At 33.4% G+C, this 24564-nt stretch overlaps 3 protein-coding genes across 4 annotated transcripts; all 3 read left to right on the top strand.

Moving 5' to 3' along the window:
* Positions 1-2453: 2453 nt before the first annotated feature.
* LOC126707431 (pseudouridine kinase) lies at positions 2454-7317 on the top strand. 2 transcript variants are annotated; one of them, XM_050407059.1, is made up of 9 exons: positions 2454-2608; positions 2742-2867; positions 3356-3458; positions 4232-4279; positions 5054-5151; positions 5253-5367; positions 5487-5569; positions 6052-6604; positions 7097-7317. In XM_050407059.1, exons 1-9 carry the CDS (start codon positions 2522-2524, stop codon positions 7153-7155), a joined length of 1272 nt encoding a protein of 423 aa, XP_050263016.1. In that variant the 5' UTR covers positions 2454-2521; the 3' UTR covers positions 7156-7317. The 2 variants fall into 2 exon arrangements, with proteins under 2 accessions (XP_050263016.1, XP_050263017.1); XM_050407060.1 differs by having other exon boundaries at positions 2459-2608; positions 2742-2862.
* A 4013-nt stretch (positions 7318-11330) lies between these two features.
* On the top strand, positions 11331-14108 carry LOC126707430 (putative pentatricopeptide repeat-containing protein At3g18840). Its single transcript, XM_050407057.1, has one exon. It carries the CDS (start codon positions 11800-11802, stop codon positions 13831-13833), a length of 2034 nt encoding a protein of 677 aa, XP_050263014.1. The 5' UTR covers positions 11331-11799; the 3' UTR covers positions 13834-14108.
* Positions 14109-19037: 4929 nt separating this feature from the next.
* On the top strand, positions 19038-23992 carry LOC126707432 (HVA22-like protein k). The gene is made up of 8 exons (XM_050407061.1): positions 19038-19251; positions 19924-19982; positions 20432-20529; positions 21044-21095; positions 22690-22753; positions 22875-22970; positions 23184-23256; positions 23562-23992. The coding sequence occupies exons 1-8, from the start codon at positions 19234-19236 to the stop codon at positions 23675-23677; spliced, it is 576 nt and encodes a 191-aa protein (XP_050263018.1). The 5' UTR covers positions 19038-19233; the 3' UTR covers positions 23678-23992.
* The last annotated feature ends 572 nt before the right edge of the window (positions 23993-24564 follow it).

Here is a 24564-nt window from a genome sequence, read left to right as displayed (position 1 = left end):
AAGACTCGAGAGAATCGAATCTTGGAGGAAACTTTGACTATGTTGCCATGTTGGACTGGAAAAAATCTGCAACTGCTTTTGAGCGGAATTTTTTTTCCTTTAAAAGTGGCATTGATTAGTATTATTTTGTTAATTTCCTCGTTAAAAGTAGTATGCTAAAATTGCAAAAAGGTGGTAGGACTAGCTAGGAATAGGAATGAAGGGAAAAAAAAGTGGTAGGAATTCAACTTTGGCAACGCATGCATTTATTTTATTTTATTTTATTTTTCCATGCATTGGGATAAACATTGCGGACCTTTTTACTTCATTAAAAATTATTCCCACATTAATGGAAAATCCTTGTGCAGCATTATTATCATTGAGAGGATTGTGCTTAAAGTATAAGGGTTAGTTCTATATTTAAAACAAGGGTTATGTTAACGGGTGTCTTTAAAGTATTGGTTAATAATTTATTTTTTAAAAATTTTGACATCACTTTTATAGAGAAAAAAAAAATATATCAAAATATTATTTATTTATTTATTTTTCATAAATTTTTTATTTAAATAGATTATTAGCTAATATTTTAAGGGCACTCGTTAACATAACTTTTGTATTAAAGGATAAGGGTTAGTTCTATATTCAAAACAAGGATTATGTTAATAGGTGTCTTTAAAGTATTGGTTAACAATTTATTTAAAAAAAATTTTGACATCACTTTTATTGGAAATGAAAAAAAAATATATATCAAAACATTATTTATTTATTTTTTTCATAAAAATTTTATTTAAATAAATTATTAACTAATATTTTAAAGTTACTCGTTAACATAACTTTTGTATTAAATTTAGATCTATCCCTTATCCTTTGAGCACAATCTTCAATGATAATAATATCGCAGATTCATTACTTTATGGAGAACCAAAATAGTTGAAAAAATGAATCAATAAATGTTTCCTGTAGTATTGACCCGTCAAAATGTCTTATAAATTCTTCATAATCGGCATGACATAAATGAATACAAAGTGTGAAAGCACATTCAGGCTTGCCTAAAAATAAATAAATATATATATTTTTTATAAAAATTTTTAGGCATTTAAAAATTTTAAATATCAACAGGGCTCTTCCAACTACAGGTTATGATAGAATGACTATCAGTAAGATTTCAGTCACAGCATTACTTGTCTTCATAATTTTTTTCTTTCTTGGGATCAAACATTATTATTATATAATAAATCCCCCAAGACACATTTAAGCAATATTGATAATATATGAAGCAAATTGACTAGTCAGCAACCTCTAGCTCTACATTTGTTATGAAGATGAGTCATGATCTTAGGTCTGCAATATGTGAAAACTTTTACCTCTAAGGCTGCATTTGACATTGACTTAAAATTTTAGTTTTTTTTTACTATTTAGTTTATTTTTGTTATTATTCAGTTTATTTTTGCTATTATTTATAGGTCCTATTACACTTTTTGGTACTATTTATGAATCTCATTGTACTATTTTAGTTACCTTTTAGTTTTATCTACAATACTTTCAATAAAAAATTTTCAATTTCAACTAAAAAAGCTGTTCTAAATGGACTCTAATTCATTATATTTTTTTTTTTTGGAGGGTGGGAGGGAATCAGGAAATGAGCTTCTTCAACTAAATCTGGTGGGCTCATATTGGTCCTTGTTTTATCATTGGGCTGGTTGAGGCCCAAACATCAACATGGGTTTTGTTTTAAAAATTTATGGCTTGGAATTCGAAAATCCTCCAAATTTCAATTGCAACTGGTAAAGTCTTTTAGGTTCCAGTGAGCTAAACTAGTAAAATTTTTGGTTGTCAAATAAAAGACTTGTAATTCGAAACTTGCTTACACTAAAAACCAATTGATACTTTGACCTGATGATAAAGAATAATCATCATGAAATGAAATAGATGCCATAGAATGAAATACTATCGTATCTATTATAATTTTTTTAATAAAAAAATTACTTTTAAAATAAATAAACCAATGAAAAAAAAACTATACCAATCAAACTCTCTCACCACTTAACAAACATACGAAGTTTAAGTGACATTTCAATGGTAATGACATTTTTTATGGTGTTCCATGTATGTGATTTGACTCAAACCCCACCTCCCCCTCCCCTATTATCTACCTATGTTAATATAACAAAAAAAAAAAAAAAAAAAACCATAACTTGAATTATAATTTATAACTGTTATTTTCTTATTAAAACTGAAAATAAAATTATAACTGTTATTTTGAGATTCAAGACCAGCACTAATTTCCAATATCCCAATGGGCCCAACTGAAGCACACCTCTCTTATTTCTCTGTTTAGTCCTAACTGAGCCCAAAAATTAATGAGGCCTACACTCTTTAAAATCTAAGGTAGCCCATCGAGCCCAATATATGTCTCAGCCTACCCAAATGAGAACTGCCCAATTGGCCCATGATCAAGTTAATACTTTTTAGTTGGTATTTTCTCTGCAAAGTGAAAACAGAGTATTCCTTAATCCTTACACAGTCTCACAGAGAAGCGAAAATGGAGAGCAGTGTTCAGAGAAGAGTGGAGGCTATTTCTCGTCACCTCCTATCACTGCCTCGTGAACCAAATTTTTTTCTTCATCAGGTAAAGATTATTTCATTCACAGTTTTTTTATTTTTATTTTTTATAATGATCTACTTTATGGTGCAATATATCCACACTCACATGTTGTTTACTTGTTAACTCATTGTTTTTTTGGTGGGGTTTTTTTTTAAAGGTTTTATTGAATGGTGGGAAAGTGAAAAATGGTGATGCAGAAGCTGTGATCATAGGGGGTATGGTGCTGGACATTCATGCCATTCCTTCAGTCCCTGCCAATCCCAGAACCACCACACCTGGCAAGGTTTTCTTTTGTAATTTCCATATATATATTTGGTTATTCAAGGTGTGAATAAAGTTTGCAACTTTGGTGAATTTGTAAACATTGTATGATAGAGTTAATTAAAATAATGGAGGTCTTGTTTTGGTTTGAAGGAAATGTATCTCAATTATATCAATTTCCTTTTAGTTATGAAGTAGAACAAGAACCCATTTGAGTGTAGTTGTTTTTAACTTGAACTTCAGGACTTATTTGATAGTTTTGTAATTATCATTGCACTCCAAGAAATTGTTTTGTTTTGTTTTCGTATATGAATTGTAGCTTGACATTTAATGTTCATAATTGATGAGGGGTTGGTTATAGTGCTAATACAAAGATAGGTGGAGATTCATTTATATCTAATGGAGCATGGAAGCATGCATGTGCATCAAGTTGCTTAAATGAGAGAAAAAGAAGTTCCTTTTATATACGTATAATTGCGATAGTTTAACATTATGGAGTCTTCTGTTCAGGTTCGTTATGTACTAGGAGGTGTAGCAAGGAATGTTGCTGAATGTGTGTCAAAACTCGGAGCAAAGCCTTTTATGATTAGTGCTGTGGGGCTTGATATGGCTGGTGAGTTTTAGCATCTCTTTTGTTTGTATTAGTTTGATAGTTTTGTAGCTTTTACAGGAGGCATGCTGCTTCCATGTTTAACTGGAACTTGTGGTTCACAGGTGGGATTGCCTACAGAAACCATTTATGGGTCTTCAAGTAAATCAGAATTAAATAGGTTAATGAGGTTTGGCTCGAATGGTACTTCCTCTTCCCACAAGAATGGGTTGAGGGTTGAGTTGTAGGTTCAAAACCCATTAACTGTTAATGTAAGTCGCCAATTAAAAAAAGAAAGAAAGAAGAAGGAACCTAAATAGTAAATTTGTTAGAATCTACAATATTCTTTTCACATACATAGATTGATTAAAATGCACAGCTAATAGGCTTGTTGCTGAATTGAATAATGATATCACTGATATGAGTCCATTCTCTGGATTCCATCATTATCCCATTGATCTATGCAAGCATATATGCCATGCATTGAAATTTAACATTCATTTGTTTGCTTAGATTTTTAAGTATCCAATCTGGTTATTCAAATTTTGAATATGTGCCATATTCAACTTCCTTGACCTTTTCTTTATACCCCATCTGCATTTGGATTTAGATGTGCATTGTATTCAATACACATTAGTTTCTTAAGTATCCATCTTCATGCATTAAAATGCCTAATCATGGACTCTTTACTTTGATATTGTACCAGACTTCTATTTATTTGTTTTTCTCATCATCACATTTGTCCTACAGCCAATATGGCTTCTTCTGTATCTGACAATGTTATGTTTTTTTACTAGGAAAATTGTTATTAGAGCACTGGAAATCTGCTGGGCTATCTACAGAAGGTGTTCCTTTCATGTTTACATCCTTTAGTTATTATATACAGAAAATTTTGCCTTTTCTGATTGCATAAATGATTGGTTTATTTTTATATTTGAATCTACTCAGTAACCCTGTTCTTTTTATACCCATTTTGACTTGTCCCTGAAACTGTGGGACTCTTATCAATTTTGTTGTAAGTTGGAATAGACAACCCTCTAGCACAGATTTTTTTTCTGACACTAAAGCAAGCTAGTCTCACTTATTTTGTGCACAACTTTCAGTTTAATAGGGGACATCTTGGTATTCACCATGATCTTTTCCTTGGCGTTTTCATACTGGATTTGCTATAACAAGTATTTCACTACTTTGCATAGTTGTGTTGGCTCTGTTAGAAGACTCAAAATAATTTGGGAAATTTAGAGCGACACCAATGCTTAGAAAGATGAATGAAGAAAAAAATCATAAAAAATGAATTGAAGATAAAGAAACTCAATAAGGCTGGCTTGTCTTCTTCTGAATTATACATGATAATGTAGAGTTTTAGTATAAATGCTGGTATTGTGTTTGGAAGAAGTTATAGGATTTAAGAAGAAAATATTAACTTTTAGGAGATCCGATTCAACACTAGCCTCTTATACACTGCAAGTTTTCTTTTCTATGTGTCTTCCTAGAGTCAAATTGAAATATTAATGTATAAGTTTGTGTATAATTTAATCATCTTTCCTTCTTAAATGTGGGGCTGAAATTTTATTATGAAGCTTGCTAGTCTATTCTTACACAATATTAGTTTGGAGTAGGGATTCGAAAGCAACAAGATATAGGTACTCCTGTTGTATGCAACATACTTGATATCGATGGAGAATTGGCGGCTGCTGTTGCAAGTGTGGAAGCTATTGTGAGTTTAGTAATGGTGGCTGTAGAAAATCTGCCAACTTATACAAGTTTAAGAATAGTACCTTCAAGATTTTATATATTTTTTTGGATAATCTGACACAGGAAAAGTTTCTTACACCTGAGTGGATTCAGCAATTCAAATACAGTATATGTTCTGCTCCAATATTGATGGTTGATGCAAACCTAATTCCTCCTGCTCTAGAAGCTTCTTGTCAAAGTACTTCTAAACTCTTTCTCTCTCCAATATATTTGTTAACTGAAAATTTTGAATTCTTTACTCTACCAATTATTATTGATTCTCCACTTTTCTCTTATCCATATTTATGTATTTCTCAGTTGCGGCAAAATCTAGCGTCCCAGTGTGGTTTGAGCCTGTATCAGTTGCAAAATCCAGAAGAGTTGCTTCAGTTGCCAAGTATGTAAGTTCTGGCAACTTGAAAAAGTGGTGTTCCAAGTTATGCTCTGCCACCTCATTCTGTGTAGCACATTGTTAGGACTTATTTTAGCAAAACTTTTAGAGTATGGTTTAATTTGTGTGGCCATTGCTCTTTTTAATGAAACTGATAAAAGAAAAAAAAAATCTTTTTCTTTAGTACCAAGTTGCACATGTACCTAGGGGGTCTTGAACCCACTACCTCTTGCTCTGCTCCTTTTTTCTCTTACAAGGGAAGGAGATAGCATATAAGATAGACCTCATTGACCAAACTCATAAGAACACATGCTACACCCACACTTGATCCTATGCTCTTTATTCACATTTTTTCAGTCTCCAACTAATACGAAGGTTTCCTGCAGGTAACCGTTGACCAAACTCATAAGAACACATGCTACACCCACACTTGATCCTATGCTCTTTATTCACATTTTTTCAGTCTCCAACTAATACGAATGTTTCCTGCAGGTAACTGTTGCTTCACCTAATGAAGATGAACTTATTGCCATGGCAAATGCTCTGTCTTGTGCAAATGTGTTTCCTCCAATTGAGAGGGGAAATAAAGATTCGACAGAATCATTGTTCCAAAAGCTAAAACCAGCAATCTGGCTTTTGCTAGAAAAGGGTATCAGAATAATTGTTGTGACCCTTGGTTCAGATGGAGTGTTTTTATGCTCTAAAGGAGGGCCCAGCTTCATGAATACTGGTTTGGAGAGACTCAAGCCTTATGTCTCCTGCGAACAGTTTTATAAAATTGTAACATCAAGCTGTCCTCCACATTGGGGTGGTGCTACAGTTTCAGAAAAAGATTCTCATCTTTTTGCTGTGCATTTTCCAGCACTTCCTGCATCAGTTGTTAGGCTCACAGGGGCTGGTGATTGCTTGGTTGGTGGGATGCTTGCTTCCATTTGCACAGGTTTAAATCTTATGCAGAGTGTGGCGGTTGGAATTGCAGCAGCCAAAGCTGCTGTTGAGGCAGAGACCAATGTGCCTACTGCATTTAGTTTGGCCTCAATTGCAGGTATGTGTTCACATATTCCATTTACAAATATTTTGTCTAGATTTATAAAATTTGCTTGATAAGTTCTGCTCATAAAGGGTTTTGGGCTTTCCTGGAATCAAATGAATCCATATCATATTCCATAGCATTTGGAGGCACCAGTCCATTATCAAAATAGGAGTAGGAGTCATCACAAAATAACTAAATTTCGCTATCATTGCCATTTCTTGTACCAAATTCTCATTAATTTTGAAATTTATAGTTAATGGTCCTTCCAAATGCTATGAGAAACAAAATGAATGTACTATTTTTTTTTTTTGGGGGGGGGGGGTCTTGCCTAAAGGGTAAATTACAATGACAACCCCTGTGCTTTGTCACTAAAACAATAGACCCCTTGTAATTTTGATTTGGACAATGATTGAGATCTGCCAAGCAAAAAATAAATAAACAAGCATGCAAGCATGGCAGACATAAGGATGAAAGCAGTTATTGATGTGAATTTCTTCTGTGCAGATGATGCAAGGTCAGTATACTCTGCTGCGAAAGTTGTGTTCAATCAATCAATGCTATAAACCATCAGAAGCATACGGAATCTGAAATTATAAGCTAAACTGGTCAACGTGTTGTAGATCTAATAGAAACTTAAACACCATGACATTTTTGTCTTCTAAGACCTGCCAATACTCTTTCTTATCTTGAGTTCTTAAATGTCATAAGGCTATTTTTGTTGTGAATTTCTCTCAATTGGTCCTTGATTTTCTGTTGATAGTCATGGGAACATGGCATGATACAAATTATTATTGATCTCAAATAAACCTTATCACTCTATCCCTCACCCTCTTCAAAACTAACATCTAAAATAATAAATGAGTAAATAAGTGAATTAACATCATACTGCCTTGGTGCCCCTCGGTAGCCCAGAAAGAAAAAACCTAGTGGAAAATTCATGTGCACTGGACAGGTAATTCATCAGAATCTCCAATTGAGCAAGGTCGATAAAAAAAATCCATTCAATCATGATTTCACTTCTTATTGGCTCCATATGGATTTTTATCTGGGCAAGTGACTGATAAGAAAACCCTTTACAAGTATTTATCAAAAAAGAAAATCCTTTACAAGTATGCTTGTAGGGCTTGAATGTTAGTGGTTAGTACTTAGTACCTAGTAGTGTCCACAGCACTTTGCCAATTTCCATATAATGGCACTCCTTTTGTCCAACCCATGTAATGCCAGTTTTTCAAGAACCTAGGCCTAAGATGACAAAAATGATAAGCAGCCTCACCCAAAAGCAGAAGTAACTAACAAGTATCTCCTTCATTGATATAGTTTCTACTTTGTCTGGTAATTTGAATCTTGTTTCACATCGGTTAAACGAAACATTGACTCTAGTAAAATGAGAGAAAAAAAAGAACATTCTTTTTTAATGTAGATTGGAGCTTATGCTTAATGAATATTAATTTTCAAGTAAACTTGAGATTATGTTAAATGATTTTCATAGGTTTCTCATCCTTTTCAAATTACAATAAAAATTATAGAGCACAATATTAGATCGTATGAATCAAGATCATTGTGATCCCAAAAAAAAAAAAAAAAAAAAGAAAAATGATTGGAAAACAAGATCTTCATTCGGTGAGTTTGGTTTGGCAGAGTGATAGCATGAATGGACCTACACAGTCTGAAAATGTTCTTGAAGGTCTGCAACCTAATTCAAATCTGAAAAATCTGTGCATAAGTTGCTATCGTGGTTCAAAATTTTCAACATGGATGAAAGATTCCCTTCTTCCTAATCTGGTTGAAATTTCGCTAGAAAATTGTAGAAGATACGAACATCTTCCACCTCTTGGGAAACTACCCTACCTCAAGGTTCTTGTTCTAACTGGCAATCATATTGTGAAGTATCTTGGCAATGAGTTCTACAGGGATAGTGCAATTGTGTTCCCATCATTGGAGAGCTTGGAGTCATGTAACATGACTAATTTAGAGGAATGGAGAACAGTGAATGGAAAAGAAAGTTTTCCCCACTTAAGAACATTATTGATCACAGGATGCTCAAGGTTAGAAGAATTTCCCATTATTCCTTCAGTGACAAGTTTCACAATTAGAAGAAGCAATGCAAAGTTACTTTGTTCAGTGAAGAATCTCACTTCACTTTCTTTCCTTGCGATAGAAGACTTCGATAAATTGACTCTTCTTCCAGATGAACTGCTGCAAAATCATAAGATGCTTGTGTCCTTACGGATATATTATCTATTCGAACTTGAGTCACTAGCAAATCAGTTGGATAGTCTTTCTGCATTGAAATATCTAGAGATAAGTTACTGTCCTGAGCTCCAAACTCTTCCAGATGGAATCCAGAATCTACGTTGTTTATCTTCACTAAGGAAGTTACGGATTGAGAAGTGTGATACATTTTGCTCTTTATCCGAGTGAATTCAATATTTAGCTGCACTTGAGGAGTTACATATTGATGGATGTGCACGCTTAATTTCATTGCCAGAGGGTATTCAACATCTAACTAATCTCCATACTCTGCAAATCTGGAATTGTGAAAGATTATCTGCTTTGTCAACACAAATAGGATGCCCTCACATCGCTTTCATATTTGGCAATTGAGTACTGCTCAAGTCTAATGTCTATACCAAACCAGTTGCAAAATCTTACGGCACTCAAAACATTGATAATTCGAGAATGTCCACATCTGAAGAGGCGGTGCAAGAAAGGTAGTGGCGTGGATTGGTATAAAAGATAAAATTGCCCACATTCCAAACATTCAGACCTATTTTTGACGACCATGGGATTTTTGAGAGGTGTTTTGGAAACTGAGATTTTGCTATGCTATTCAAGGCTGAACGCATATAGGTTCAACTCTTTTGCCTTTCTGGAAACGTAATCTTTTTCTTTTACCATTTCTTGAGTGGTGAATTGAGTTGGCTGCCTTTCTCTCTTTTATATTCCTATTTCTATTTCCCCCCTAAGAGAGGCTACTTCTTTGTTCACTAGATACTAGATCGAGAGTTTCTGCTTTTGTTTGGAAGTTAAAGTTTTCTAGAAAAATGAGTCATTTTTCAAAAAATATGTTTTATAAAACTATCATTTACCTATATTTGGTAGCTATCTTAAATGTTTTGGAAAAGATTTCTTAACTTCTCTTATTTATCTTGCCATGAAATAGAGTTGTTTTTCAAAAAAAATTTAGTGGAAAACAATTTTAAAAAAATAAGCTCTACTTTTTATATTGACCAAATATAATTTTTCTTTAACTTATTTTTTCTGATACTAACAAACATTGAAAAACTGAAAAAAAAAAAAAAAAAAAAAAAACTATTTTTACACAAGATTTTGCATTTAAACAAATGGAGCACTCATGAATAAGATGAGTGTGTCCATATTTTGTGTGTTGATATGTGATCTAGAAAATATGTAAAGAGATTACAACTAAAGACTGACAAATCTTTTTTTTTTTTTTTTTTTTAATTTGTGACGTATGATTGCAGAATATCTATTTATAGATACAACGCATGACATAGTGCCTAAGGTTCAAGTCTGACTAGCACTTTGGTGTTGCCATTACAGAGTTCAAATTAATCTCCTCATTGCTAAATTCAGCCCTCAGATATTATCTTCATTTGGTTTTTGTATTTTTTGGTTTTTCCCTACCCTTGAACAATTAAGACAATCCCTTTACGAACTTTTCTTTTTTCGCTGCTCATTACTAGTGTATTTGTGGTATTGTAAAATTGTTATAGAGAATTCAGCATATTCAATTTGAATTAAGAGGAAGTTCAGATATCTTTTTTTTTTTTTTTTGATCGGAAGTTCAGATATCTTTGATGCCAATGAGTCCGATAATCTTCAATTACTTAATGAATTTATATTTGATGCCACCAACTAGTGTTTCATAGTGAGAAGGGACACATTGTAAGAACCAATCCACCACCAACAAAAGCAAAAGGAGGAGAATAGTTGCAAGTCCATCCTTGAGTTGGTAATATGGGTGGCAGAGGCCAAACTTACTGCCAGCCAAAACTATGAAATAGATGCATGATCCAAAAGCAATATTTTCCTTCCCCAAGGATCATTTAGGAGAGAAAGTAAGAACAAATAAGAAGGCAATATAAGTTGAAGTAGTCAGTCATGCTAATGTTTTTCAATATTTAACAATATTTTTATCATGTTAATTCTTATTTTACCATAATTATTTGAGGAAGTCTAGTGCCACAAACTTTACTACAACTTTACTATTTGGCGACTCGTGAATGGTAAAATCATGGACCCACAATTTTATTTTCACCACTCACAAGTCCTCACAGAGTAAAGTTGTGGAAAAATTTGTGACGCTAGACTTATTCTAATGGTTTAACTAATTGAAATTCTTTTCATTTTCAAAGAAAATTGAAGTTCTTTTGGGGATGCTTACCAGAACCTTTCATCCTTGTAAAAACTGCTTTCTTGAATTCCAAGGCAACTATTCCCAACTTTTAAACTACTCCACATCACCAATTAACTGATTCTAAAACCAAGACAAAAATTTGTTTTGAAACATTGATTTTGATTCTAACAAATCACCCTAAAAAGGCAACCTTTTTAGCCAAATAACATAATTTTAGGAAAAATTTATGAGTAACATGTCCTACTAAACTTATTTAGTTATGTAGCACTTTTTTGGAACTCAAATTCAACAAACTCTAGTTCCAAGCATCAGATTGCCATGCAAACCCATAATTCTTGGAACTTGAATTTTCCAAGTGAAACTCAAGTTTGACAAAGTGCTATATATCTAGATAAGTTTGACGGATGAGTTTCTCCTAAATGTTTACTAAAATTATACTCTTTGGCAAAATTAGCCCTAAAAATGCATTTAAAACATTCCATAAGCCAGTTATGTCATTGATTTACATAAATTTTTTTTCATCTTCTGTACTGTGGTGGAGAACATTTGCCATAACAATTGGCAAGAAAGTGAAATGATGTAAATTACAGGATTGCCACGTCTTCTGGAGCAAACTGCAAAGATGAAATATGAGAGAGAGAGAGAGAGAGAGAGAGAGAGAGAGATAGGGGTTAGTTCAAAGCTGATTGAAAGAGAGAAGAACATTAGGATTTTTCCATGAAGTCATTTATTAAACTCCCAAAATAGGCATCAAAGCTCTTTAAATGTTTCCCGCCCTGTTTTTTTTTTATCTTCTTTGTCTCTGCGTTATTAGAATTTAGATCGTATGCGAATGAGGTCCTTGAAAGATGGCCTTATATATCACATTCAAGCCATAAAAGCTGGTTTTACACCAACCATTTTCGCGTCCAATCAACTTATTCACTTGTACTCTAAACACGGTCTTCTTCGTGAAGCTCACAAACTGTTCGATGAAATGCCTGAACGAAACGTCTTCTCTTGGAATGCTATAATCTCGGCTTATATAAAATCCCAAAACTTGCCACAAGCAAGAGCGTTATTTGATGCAGCTTCCAGCAGAGACTTGGTTACCTATAATTCAATGTTATCTGGGTATGTAAGCGCAGAAGGGTATGAAGCTCATGCGCTTAAGTTATTCATTGACATGCATTCTGTGTATGAAGAAATCGGAATTGATGAGTTTACAGTTAGCACGATGCTTAACTTGACTGCCAAGTTGAGTGTGGTATCATATGGGAGGCAGTTGCATTCATATATGGTGAAAAGTGCTTGCGATTTTTGTGGGGTTGCGGTTAGCTCTCTCATTGATATGTATTCTAAATGTGGTTGTTTTAAAGAAGCATACCAGGTTTTTAGTGGATGTGGTAGTGGAGTGGTTGATTTGGTTTTGAAGAATGCAATGGTGGCAGCTTGCTGTAGGGAAGGAAAATTGGAAATGGCTTCCGATATTTTTTGGAGAGAACCCAAGTTCAATGACATGGTATCCTGGAATACATTAATTTCAGGTTATGCTCAGCATGGTTTTGAGGAGGAGTCATTAAGGTTGTTTTTCCATATGGCTGAGAGTGGATTTGGATGGAATGAACATACTTTTGCAAGTGTTTTGAGCGCGTGCTCTGGCATGAAAAGTTTGAAGCTTGGAAAGGAAGTCCATGCTTGGGTTTTGAAAAATGGGTTGAGCTTGAATCAATTTATTAGCAGTGGCATTGTTGATGTCTATTGTAAGTGTGGGAATATGAAGTATGCAGAGTCAGTTCATGCAGCAATGGGAAGCGGAAACTCCTATGCTATTACTTCAATGATTTTGGGGTATGCATCTCAAGGCAGCATGGTAGATGCCCGAAGGCTTTTTGATTCATTACTAGAGAAGAATTCTCTTGTCTGGATGGCTTTATTTTCAGGTTATGTCAGGTCACAGCAGTGTGAAGCTGTGTTTGAACTTTTTTGTGAGTTCAATGCTGAGGAAGCAACAGTTCCTGATGTTTTGATCCTTTTCAGTTTGCTCAGCAGTTGTGCAATACAGGCTGCCCTGGATCCTGGAAAGCAGATTCATGCTTACTTACTGAGATTAGGGATTGAAATAAATGAGAAGCTGATTACTGCTTTGGTTGATATGTACTCAAAATGTGGGAGCATTGCTTATGCAGAAAAAATATTTGAAAGAGTTATTGACAGAGATTCAGTCCTTTACAATGTAATGATAGCTGGTTATGCTCACCATGGGCATGTAGATGAAGCCATCCATCATTTTAAAGAAATGGTGGATAGAGGTGTCAGACCAGACGCAGTCACCTTTCTTGCACTTCTGTCAGCTTGTCGTCACTCTGGATTAGTAGAACAGGGTGAGGAAATTTTCCATTCCATGAGAAAAGACTTTAATGTATTGCCTGAAATAGACCACTATGCATGTATGATTGATCTGTATGGGAGGGATAATCAACTAGGAAAGGTGGTAGCTTTTATGAAAATGATTCCAACGGAACTGGATGCTGCAATCTGGGGGGTATTTCTGAATGCTTGTAGGATAAACGGGAATACAATATTTGCAAGAGAGGTGGAAGAGAAACTACTAAGAAACATAGGAGATGATGGGGCTCGGTATGTTCAGTTGGCCAATGTCTATGCTGCAGAGGGCAATTGGCATGACATGGGAAGAATAAGGAAGAAGATGAGAGGGAAGGAGGTCAAAAAGCTTGCTGGTTGCAGCTGGGTACACATGGAAAATGGAGTTCATACATTCACTTCTGGAGATACATCTCACTCTAAAGCAAAGGATATATACAAATGCTTAGCCTGCTTGACTGGTGAACTATATGAAATAGCTGGGGCATTGCATTGAAGTCATCTTTGAATGACAGCATGACAACGTGACTGATTTTGGATGCTTTTGGACATAGAAATTCATGGTTTATTTGGATGTGGATAACCTGGATAAAGGGACCACCAACCACCATTCATTTTCAAAAAGCATGTATCAATCACATGATTCACAACTTACCACCTTAGCAAGTTGTGAAAACAGTTGTGTCAATATTATTGTTGTAAAAATGTTAAGCAATCTTTTTATCCTTCTTCCATCAAAATGTATAACATGGAGAAGACAATATTTGATGAGCCCTGAGTTGTCCAAATTCTTGCTGTAAATTTTATATAAAATAAATAAATAAATAAATAAAAGGTTGTACCTAGTGCACAAAGCTCCCACTTTTGCTGTTCACTCGTAATTTATTACAAATCATAAATTTCTGTTCACCATCATCTTATATTCTAACAAAATTCTATTTTGAGTTAATGTTAGTAGATAAACTAACAGGGTGAGTGTTCTATTATTCTTGAATAAACAGGAGACAAGAATGCCATAGGTTTTGAGGAGAAACAAGAAAGGTAGAAACCTAAATGAACTTTATGGTAAAGATCAAGCTGACGTGAAATGCTAGGAAATTATGCAAGGCAAGATGTCCATTTTACAAATTGGCATGGCTTGGCACAAAGAAAACTCCTATGGCCCCATTGATTCGTTCCAAGCATTAGTTTATGTGTCTCTCTGCACTGAGTCAGGTTAACTAAATTCGCTTCCTCACATTTATTTTTGTTGCTTAGGAGGCTTTATTTTCTTGTATCCCTTTTTCACTTTAGCAACAATTATATTTGGAAATTAGAATACGGCAAGGCATGAGAAAGAAAATCTAAACCCTTGAGTTGGAGTTTGTGCAACAAAGTATCAATATGTAAAAGAATGGAGGATGGGATTGGTGCAGTTGTCAACACAAAGTTATCTCACTGCTTTACTAGTAAAAAATCCACCATTGCTAGTGAGATTTGTTTGTGACATCCTAGTGATGGTTCTCTTCTGTGACTCAACTGCTCATACTCAATATAACTTCGTTCAATAAGGACTAAAACAACTGTTATAGCCTTGTGCAGTGGCTTCACTAATGCTTAAATATAATTTTATTGCTAGTGTTATAAAATGTTCTGCTCATCTAGGATTTTAATCTATTTGATTTACCTTACTATTTTTTACTAGGACTGAACCATTGCTGCATCTATAGATATGTGTAGGATTGGTGATGAGTCCTATGACCAACCTTTGTAGAGGCAATTTTCTACTCTGCTAAAACAGCACATATGGGAGGTTTGCTATCATGAGTGGTTTTTTTAAAAATTTTAAGTAACTATATATGTACTGATTGATCATCAGTTAATCAGCATTGCTTGCTAGATGAAACCTAAAAGATACAACAAAAAATTGCAAGGAATAATTGCAACTCTATGAATTAACATTTCGCATTAAATTAGTCTTGCAGACATGATAACAACTCATAAAATATCATTAGGATGGGAGAAAATCAAATTCTTTTTTTCCCCTATATAATGAAGTGGTGTCCTGATTTTTGACTAGGCTATTTCATTCCTTCTCCAGGAGACACCTCAAAATCTCATGGAATGATGCTGTAGTAGATTAAATTTGGACCATAATATCCGTCATTTTTTTTTTCTGGGTGAAGTTATTAAACTGGTGAATTGTTATGGTTTTTAACAAAGGATCTATGTATTATCTAAATTTTTTTAGTGTTATGTAACTTATGTTTCTTTGTCCTCTTCTTTATTTTGAAATAATAAAAAATTGTTCAAATTGCTTATTTATTACCAGGTTTGGTATGAGTTATCCGTTTTGACATGAGCCATCAAAGATTTGGTATGAGTTATCCATTTTAGATTAACCTAGTTTTTTTTTGTTTTTTTTTTATTTTTTTATTTTTTTATTTTTTTTTTTGTATAGATTATACTTGATTGATCAAACCCAAACACTCCCAACTCAACCAATTTGTCATGTCTAAATGAAATGTTAGAGATTAGTTTTGCTTTCATGCAGAGAATTTATAATTAGAAACTAATTTTTTTTTAATGTATTTTGGATAGGCTCGAATCATGCTACTATTGAGCAAAGGATCCTTAGAAGTAGAAAATTTCGGGATGGAGTTATGAATAAGTGTTTCAATGGGTTGGTCTCTGATTAGTAGATTTGTTGGAATATTATCCTGTTGAGTTCAATCATGGTAGTCTTCTAAGAAACTCTTTCATTGACAATGAGATGAGATGCAAAAACTAATTCCCATTTCCCTAGCTTGCTAAAAATGAAAATCCCCAGCTTGCTGGGAAAGTTTCAATAAGGTATAAAATTATGACAAAACTGACACCAAATCCGCTGTAGCACATTGGCAATTTTATGATTGAAAGAATCCGGGATCAGTGGAAATTCTTTTTCCCTACACCATCTTTTTTCTCATGAGTAAACAGGAGACAAGAATGGGGAGGTTTTGGAGACAAAAGTGAAGGGTAGAAGCCTAAACAAACTTTTATTATGTAGATCAAGTTGACGTGAATTATTGCAAGCAAAATCATGTAAGGAAAGATGTCCAATGTTACAATTTTGCATGACTTTGCACAAAAATGAAAGAACCCTCCAATGGCAGCACAAGGATGATCTCGTGGCACAAGAATTGAAAAGTGAAATTTCCACTTGATGTAAACCTTGGTGGAGTACAAGATCAGCTTTCCATCTCCAAACCCTAACTCAAATTCAAGCACAGAACCTGTTTATTTTAGTTAATCCCAAAACAATTCATGAAGTGGTCAATCTTCTCCATTGTCAAGCCTAAGAATTCTTCAAGGGCGGCTCAACCATAAGGCTTTTAGGCTATGGTCTAAGGCCCCAAATGGAAGAAGACCCCTAAAATACAAGATATTATGTCTATAAATGCTCAACATTTTATTAATACGTTTTACTATGTTTGTGGCAAATTAAAAACATAAAAATTTTCAATCTTTCAAAAATTTTACTCTTCCTTTCTTTCTCTAACAAAATTTAAAATTAATAGTTTTCAAGGAAAATTCATTACTAAAATTCATTGTTCAATAACCGAGATCTAATATTTCCAAGAGAGACATTGACCATCTAAAATATGACATTGTAGGAGAAGTTTGTGTAGAATGAGGAGTTTTTTCATTGATAATTATGTCAATTCTCAACATAATGTTGGTATATTCTTGATTTAGTCTATTCAATCCACTTTGGTCAACTTCAATGATGCACCGTGAGGAGATGTTTGTGTAACAAGAGGAGCCGCTTCATTAACAATTATGTCACATTCTTAGTGTAATGTTGGTAGATTCTTGATAAAAAGTACATTTTTCTTATGTTGTTAAAATCTTGTATTTTTTTTTTCTAATATAAATTATCGATTTACTTATATTATTTTCCTCTTTAAGTCATTCAAGACGAATAGAGAATGTCAAGGGTCTTGTAGCTAAATTGGCATCTATCCATGTACAAAGTGCTTAGAGGTTTAGAGAGGAAAGAGTTCGAATTATTTCTTTAAAAAAAAGAAAAAAAAAAAAAAAGAATAGAAAGTCGAATGGAGAATTAACCATTTGTAAGCATCTCACGTTTTCATTTTTCATTTAACAAAAAAGAAAAATCTCAAATTTAGTATTATTTATAAAAGGTGTTAAATTACTTGCTATCTCAATAAACTAATGTGAAGCCGAGTTCTCATATTAATGAATTCAAAAAAAAAAAAAAAAAAAGTTATCATATTAAAGCTACCGTACCTTGGTTTGTTTGCAACACTACTTGTAGGTTGAGGTTGCAAATCAGAACTTGCTGAGAAGCATTTTTTAAATAAGAATAAAAAGTAATGGCAACATTAACATCTAATTTCGCTGTAGCACATTGACATTCTAAATTGAAAGAATCCGGATTCAAATCCTGGCAGTGGAAAATCTTTTTTGTACTTTTGTTTTTCCTATAGTTTATATTTAACGGGCCATTGGCCTCTGCCATCAATCACATGTTCTTCTTATGAGAATAGGGAACCCAATATAAGTGGCCCATTATTATTTATTACCCCAAAATATTTAACATATTGTAAGCAAAATTCATAACTTATGTGAACACTGAACAGCAAAGCATGAAGGATGATAATTACAACAATTGGGTGAAAGTTTGATATTGATTAACAAGTTTGTTATATTTATAATTAATATTGATTAATATTGTTTTTTGTGAAGAATTTTTTTTTTTAGAAACAAACACACACATATAAGGAAGAGGGAAATGAGTTTTACACAAAAGAATATTGATTAGTTTTGTATGCCTTTATTATATATTCTTCTTGTTATATACTTTTTTTCACCTAACATTTACTATTTTATTATTAAAATTCTATATATTTAGTTGTTTTCAATTTTCATACATGATTTAGTGTTATTTTCTATTTCACATGCCACAACTTGTTATATGAAATTTAACCTGTGGCCTATAAATACACTTGAAATTTTGTACCATGATATATCTAAGGGAGTTATGTATTATCCAATATTTTTATAGTGTTATGTTCCTTTGTTCTCTTATTTATATTGAAACTAAAAAATTTTAATTTCTCATTTAAAAATTTATTTGTGTGAAAAATAAATATGTGTCATATACTCATAAAATTAGCAATCCGTTTCAGGTTGCCCCCACCCTTTTTTTTTTTTTTAAGCTTGAACTTGATCGATCAAAGCTGAATACACTCAACTTGACCAATTTGTCAAGTTTAAAAAGAAATGTTAAAGAATACTTTTGCTTTCTATGAAATCAAATCTAACTTTTGATTATAAACTTCTTCTTATGTATACATAATAAAAAATGTCGAAATAGGGTTATGAATAAGAGTATAAGTATTTCAAAAAGGTAGGTCTTGGGTTTGTAGATTTGTTTGAGTTATTATCATGGTTAAAAAAAAAAAAAAACTTTTCTATAATCTAAAAGAAAAAGGTAAGATAATTTAAAATGAGAAATATTTCAACAAATCCGCTGTGGCACATTGGCAATTCTAAAGTGAAAGAATCCGGGTTCAAATCCCGGCAGCGGAAGATTCTCTTTTTTATTATTGTTTCTCTGTTTTTAATAATATAAATTTGGCCTATCCTATAGAATCCTATGTATCATATATACGTACCTACGGGCTTTTTAACTTTTAAGGAAAGCTCCGTTGTCACTATCACCCACTCACACACGAAGAAACCTATTTTGCAACAAACAAACTAACGAATAATCAGAACACACTTCACACTTCAGAGTTCAAGAGAACTTTAAATTCCGTAGGATTTGTCGATTTGACAAAGTCGTGTTCTGCCTCAGAGAGAGAGAGAGCGAACAACCCCACTTTCTTGCTTCAGTTACACAGTTATTATGGCTCTGCCAACCCAGGTCAGTAATCTCTCTGTTTTACTTCGTCTTTGTTTATCATCTCGTTCGACTTATAATGCATTGTTTTAATTTCAAGTTTTCGATTCCAATGTTTTCTGTTTCCCATGGTTTGGTGGTAACTTGGTAATGAGGTATACAAATAAATTGCCATTGGCACCAAACTCATGGATGTTTTAGCACAACAAGTCTTGAGTCACAAAAAGATTCACAAGTGAGGACTCCGATGAGAACGAGTAAAAATTCAATAGTTACAATGGGGGTGGGGAAATTGCCGACCAGTTGAGCTATAAGGCTTTTAGCTATTTGCCAGTTTAACTGTTCTGAAAAATATTGTGTATGTAGCATTGCTCTTTATAGTTCCTTTTAAAGTAGACAGGATGGAAAACTCTTATGATAAAAAGTAATCATCATAGAATGATGCTATAAGTTTCAAAATTGTCATTTTTATTATTAAAAAAAGAGGGTAGAAGAGAGACGGGTGTGAATTCAAGACCAGAAATTGCTACTTAGCACCAAAGTTTTAGTTAATGGGAAAATGTGAATTTAATCACTTTGTCATTATTCTAACAAGTTTTGTCTTTCTAGTATTGTTTCTTATTGCCATGTTGTCTGCCTAGTAGTATTTCTTCTTGCTATAGGCTGAGTGGGTATATTCAACCATGATTGATGCAGGTTGGCTTGGGATTGCTTCTTTGCCCACTTGGATCCAATATCATTGTCCGGACAGCCAGGTAAGCTCTACTTTCATGATTTTTGTTCTCTTTTATCTGGGGAATTCACCATTTTGTATATTTCTTTCTAGCTTAGTGACTGCTAAAAGGGATCCAGAAATTTTGTTCAAGCCACTTGTCTTTTTTTCCTTTTTCATTCTTTTTGTAGTGGTAATAGTAGTAGAGCTAGCGTCTTTCAAGTTAATGAGGTTTTATATACCTGATGGTTGATAGAAATTGTGGATAACATATAGCAGCTAGTGGATTTGGCTTATATTTTTTGGAAAGAGGCATGGGTAGTGGCAATCCAACAATATATGTTCACCTTGTTCTCGTTTAAATCCTATTAGTAACTTTGATTAAGACACAATTGTTGGATGTAAAATCTATAAAATTATTACGTTGTTCATTAAAATTAACATATAATATAATTCAGTACTTGGTTATGGATGATCATGTGGTTTGTGCAGTTGTTCTATTGGGATTGCTTTACCTGTTTACAAAACATTTAAAGCTATAGAGGAGAAAGATCAAGATGAGCAACAACGGTGGCTTCTTTATTGGGCAGGTCAGTAACATTCTTCCTGATATTTTATTGTAAGCTGTTCCATGCATCACTGTGCACCATCATTAAATCTTTATGGCATTCTATCTTAAATGATTTTGATACAACTAAGTTGCGGTGAGTTCCAATTAATAAACTGCGAACATATCCAGATAAATTTGATCACCATGATTTGGTTTTAAGATTTTATGCCCTTTCAAAAAATTTAGAAAACCAATCTAGGAAATCTGTTTGTGGTAAACAATTTGTAAAAGTTAAAAGTTTTCATTGTATAAAATACCTTCATATTCCATATTCAATGATTAAGGACCACTTGTGAAATTGAATGAACAAGGCCAAAGGAACAGCTAACTATGAAAAAGAGGTGTGTGTGTGTGTGTGTGTGTGAGGTTGGGCAAATTGTGAACCTCATAATTGTTGTGGTTACTGAGGCTTTTGACTGTGGAAGTACATGAACTTAGTTCCATTGCTTGGTTCCTTGGTTTACTTCGTATTAACATTTTTTGATTGTTTGCAGCTTATGGATCTTTTAGTCTTGCAGAGGTGTTTGCAGATAAACTTCTATCTTGGTACTGTTTTAACTATGTTGTTTTTAGTTTGTTTTACTTCTCAAATAAGTTTTGACCTCGTGATATTCTTTAGTCAAATAAATAATTTTGTGTTCGGGTATTGACAAGGGAGAAAAATTAGCACTGACTCATCTGTATAATATGTTTAAATGCAGATAAGATAACCATACTCTCATTTGACTGATTGCATTCTTCCTCAATTTTCTCTTTGATTAAAGACTTAGAAAGTTTGTTACCCTTTTGTTGAGTGAAATTCTCCTCTTGCATCTTCTGACATCAGGTGTTTATTGTTTGCTTTGTAAGATATTTGTGCTCTACACAATTTTTTTATATTTTTTAAATCTTGCTTGTAATGATACGGAGAATTTATTGGCATAGGAAAATGTAGTAGGCTAGCATGGGAAATGATGCTAAAAGGGCAGAAGTGTTGGTCACCAAAGGAAAAATAGCCCTTTCTTCAGAGAAATTCAGTTGTTAAAGGAAAGAAAATGAGAAGGGAAATCATGAAAAGCTCAAGTTTTGTTTTACTTCCTGATGTTTTAAATATCAACAAACAAAGCTATTTTACATCGGCTTTCTTTTAAAAATTAAGAATCCAAAGTAGAAATCATGATAATAGTCTTGGGCTGCCTTGTGAAGATTTAGCTTCTTTTATAAAGCACACAATGTAAACAACGAATGCAAAGAGAGATAAGGTTCAGACCTTGATTTGGAAGGTTCTTTATATTGAAAATTTGAAATTAAGTAATACTCTTGTGCAACTGAATGGCTGAAGTAAAGTAATACTCTCTTTGAAGTCATACCTTTGTGCAACTGAATTGTTGAATATGGATGCTGTTCATTGGATAGGTTTTGCAATGCTATGACAATCCCCATTTTAGCTTAGTAAATATAATTGTGGAGATATCATTAATTAAATTAAGAAGAAAAAAATTCATTGTATTGATATCATAGAGGGTGCTTGCTCAGTGAACATTCTCATGTTTTCATGCTTCTTTCCACTTTCTGGAAAGAGTTCAACCTTTTAATAGTTTCCACTTTTTGGTTCCTTTTCCACCTTGTTGTCAGTTTGTCACAAAATCCATTTTCCTCTGCCCAACCAAATGCTTTTTCATGTGATTTTCTTTGTATCACACCGTAAATGGAAACAGAAAACAGGACATTTTCAGTAATTTCACTTGGCTTTTTCATATGGCTTGTTTTGTATTGACCATAAACGAAAAGAGAAAACAGGAACATAATATGCCCCTGTTGAAAACTATGCCCCTAGTTTATGATAGATGGCTTTGTGAAATCACCCTGCTTTTTATAGCAGAAACTGGAATAATTTGTGGCACCTAAAATCATGCCAATATTGAAAATTTATCCTTGCTTCTTTTGTCACAAATAATGTGCTGCATTCTGTTATTTTCGAACCCAGTAGATGGACATGCAAAGTTGTTCTTGTATTTGCTTTGATGTTTCTTGATTATGCAATTGCATTTGAATGATAGTATGATTGCTGTTGTCCCGTAAGAAGAAATTCAACCAAAATATTCCCTTTTTCCTTTTCCTGTTACATAATGTAATCTAAGTATCCTCCTTGTTTCATCAGGTTTCCACTCTACTACCATGTGAAGTTTGCATTTCTTGTTTGGCTACAGCTTCCATCTGCCAATGTAAGATAGACTAAAAATTTTACACTTTGTGGATGGTTTCTACCTGCTAGAACTTTCATCTGCTGATGTAAGTTTAGGCAAGCTTAAATAACTGCTATACCATCTGGTTTGTTTTGAACAGGGAGCAAAAGATTTGTATACGAGCCATCTTCGTCCATTCCTACTTAAGCACCAAGCTATACTTGATCAAATTGTGGATTTTATATACAGTCAATTGGTAAGAATTCATACCATTCAATGTTATTAACGTTGGAAGTGGATTGTTGTAAATGTTGAGACTGGTTTATTGTGCCCCTTGTTTAAAGTAATGGTAAATTGGTAACTAAGCTATCATGATTTATGCTACCCCATATGCCATTCTGATATAGTGTCTAAATTAAATAACGTCTATGCTAACATCAAGAGGTGTCTCATATTTCTGGACTTGCAGAGTAAATTTGTTAGTGCACACCAAGCAAAAATCGAGTTTGCAAAGGCAATTTCTTTGGAGATTTTGACATCAGGTATGCATATTGACTCACTACTTGGCCCTTGCTACTAGAATGAACACTGAACATAAATTGTTAGTTGAATGAACTTTTCAGTATTGTTGCAAATATGTATTCAGTATCATGTTAGTAGTACAAATTAGGTGGTCATATGTCTTGATATAATTTTGCATTTTTCTCCATATATCAATTTGTTATCATTATGATATATATTTTAATCGCCAGCATATGATTCATGTTATCAATTTCACTATCAAATTACCTATAAGTTTGATGTCTATAAACATGTTAAACTTATTCACTCCTCCCCCCAATATCAGCATACCAATTTGTCAGGGGCATGATGCACCCAATGCAAAAGCAACCAAATCCAAATGCAGCGATTGAAGGCCCACCAAGACGAATTGAGGAGCTAGAGTCTGATAAGGAGGATTGATATGATTTTTTTTTTTTTTTTTCCTAATAAACATTGATTCCCCAAACTCTCCCATAAATCTATCTGTTTCATAGATTAAAGAATTAGTGTTTTCTATTTTCCGATGAGCTATATAGGCCTCAAGTATTGTGCTTCTATGAACCATATACCCTTACAAGTTTGTGTGTGCTTCAAGAGTTTGGGAGCAAGATATGTGTACTTTTTTTCCTCCACCTCACCATATTTCTTGGTTTTACATGGTGTTGTTAAAAAGAAACCTTATCCATAAATTATTTTCAGTTTTATCAAAGGCCTTCGAGGTATTTTTTTCGTTAATGGGAGTATTCATTTTAGAAACAATGGTCCAATTTGTATTCAGTAATTCAAATTGTTACTTATGCCAAAGTTATTAATTTCCAAACATGCACTTACGAATTTTTGTTTTGTTTATTACTTAAGCTTGTGTGTCTGTGGAGAGGGAGATTTGGGGGGATGGGGGTGCAATTTTTTTTTGCCCCCTTTTCTGAATGAGAAATTTTATTAAGAGAGTAACAAAAGAGGGGATCACTCACCTTTTACATGAACAAAGAGACAGGACAGCTTCTCCAAAATTATAGTCAAAAGTCCAAACAGCTAAGGAATGAGAAATGGTAGGTAATAAAGTGTCTATTTTTGGCCCATACGAGAATTAATAATAATCTACCAGCTTAGCAGTTATGAAATGTAGTGAAAAATATTGTTTATCACATTACTCTTTAAACCTTGGTTCTCCTCATATGAGAGACTAGGCAATAACACTAATCTACAAGTATCTTGAGAGTTTGGTTACTATTAAGATCTGTTGAAAGTTGGAATTTTAGTTTATATCAAAACACAATCTACTTGTTTATGTATTTTTACCAACTATT

This window comes from Quercus robur, chromosome 11, assembly GCF_932294415.1.
Source record: "Quercus robur chromosome 11, dhQueRobu3.1, whole genome shotgun sequence".
In the NCBI taxonomy this organism is placed as follows: Eukaryota; Viridiplantae; Streptophyta; class Magnoliopsida; order Fagales; family Fagaceae; genus Quercus; species Quercus robur.
The sequence above is the reverse complement of the archived record's forward strand: the minus strand, read 5'-3'. Positions and strand labels throughout refer to the sequence as shown.

Excerpts from the sequence above, each read along its gene's own strand:
- LOC126707431 (XM_050407059.1), top strand. The coding sequence starts at position 2,522 with ATGGAGAGCAGTGTTCAGAGAAGAGTGGAGGCTATTTCTCGTCACCTC. Across the intron at positions 5,570-6,051 it reads TTGCTTCAGTTGCCAAGTAT|GTAACTGTTGCTTCACCTAA; the intron begins GTAAGTTCTGGC and ends TGTTTCCTGCAG. Across the intron at positions 6,605-7,096 it reads TAGTTTGGCCTCAATTGCAG|ATGATGCAAGGTCAGTATAC; the intron begins GTATGTGTTCAC and ends TCTTCTGTGCAG.
- LOC126707430 (XM_050407057.1), top strand. The coding sequence starts at position 11,800 with ATGCGAATGAGGTCCTTGAAAGATGGCCTTATATATCACATTCAAGCC.
- LOC126707432 (XM_050407061.1), top strand. Across the intron at positions 19,983-20,431 it reads ATCATTGTCCGGACAGCCAG|TTGTTCTATTGGGATTGCTT; the intron begins GTAAGCTCTACT and ends TGGTTTGTGCAG. Across the intron at positions 20,530-21,043 it reads GTGGCTTCTTTATTGGGCAG|CTTATGGATCTTTTAGTCTT; the intron begins GTCAGTAACATT and ends GATTGTTTGCAG.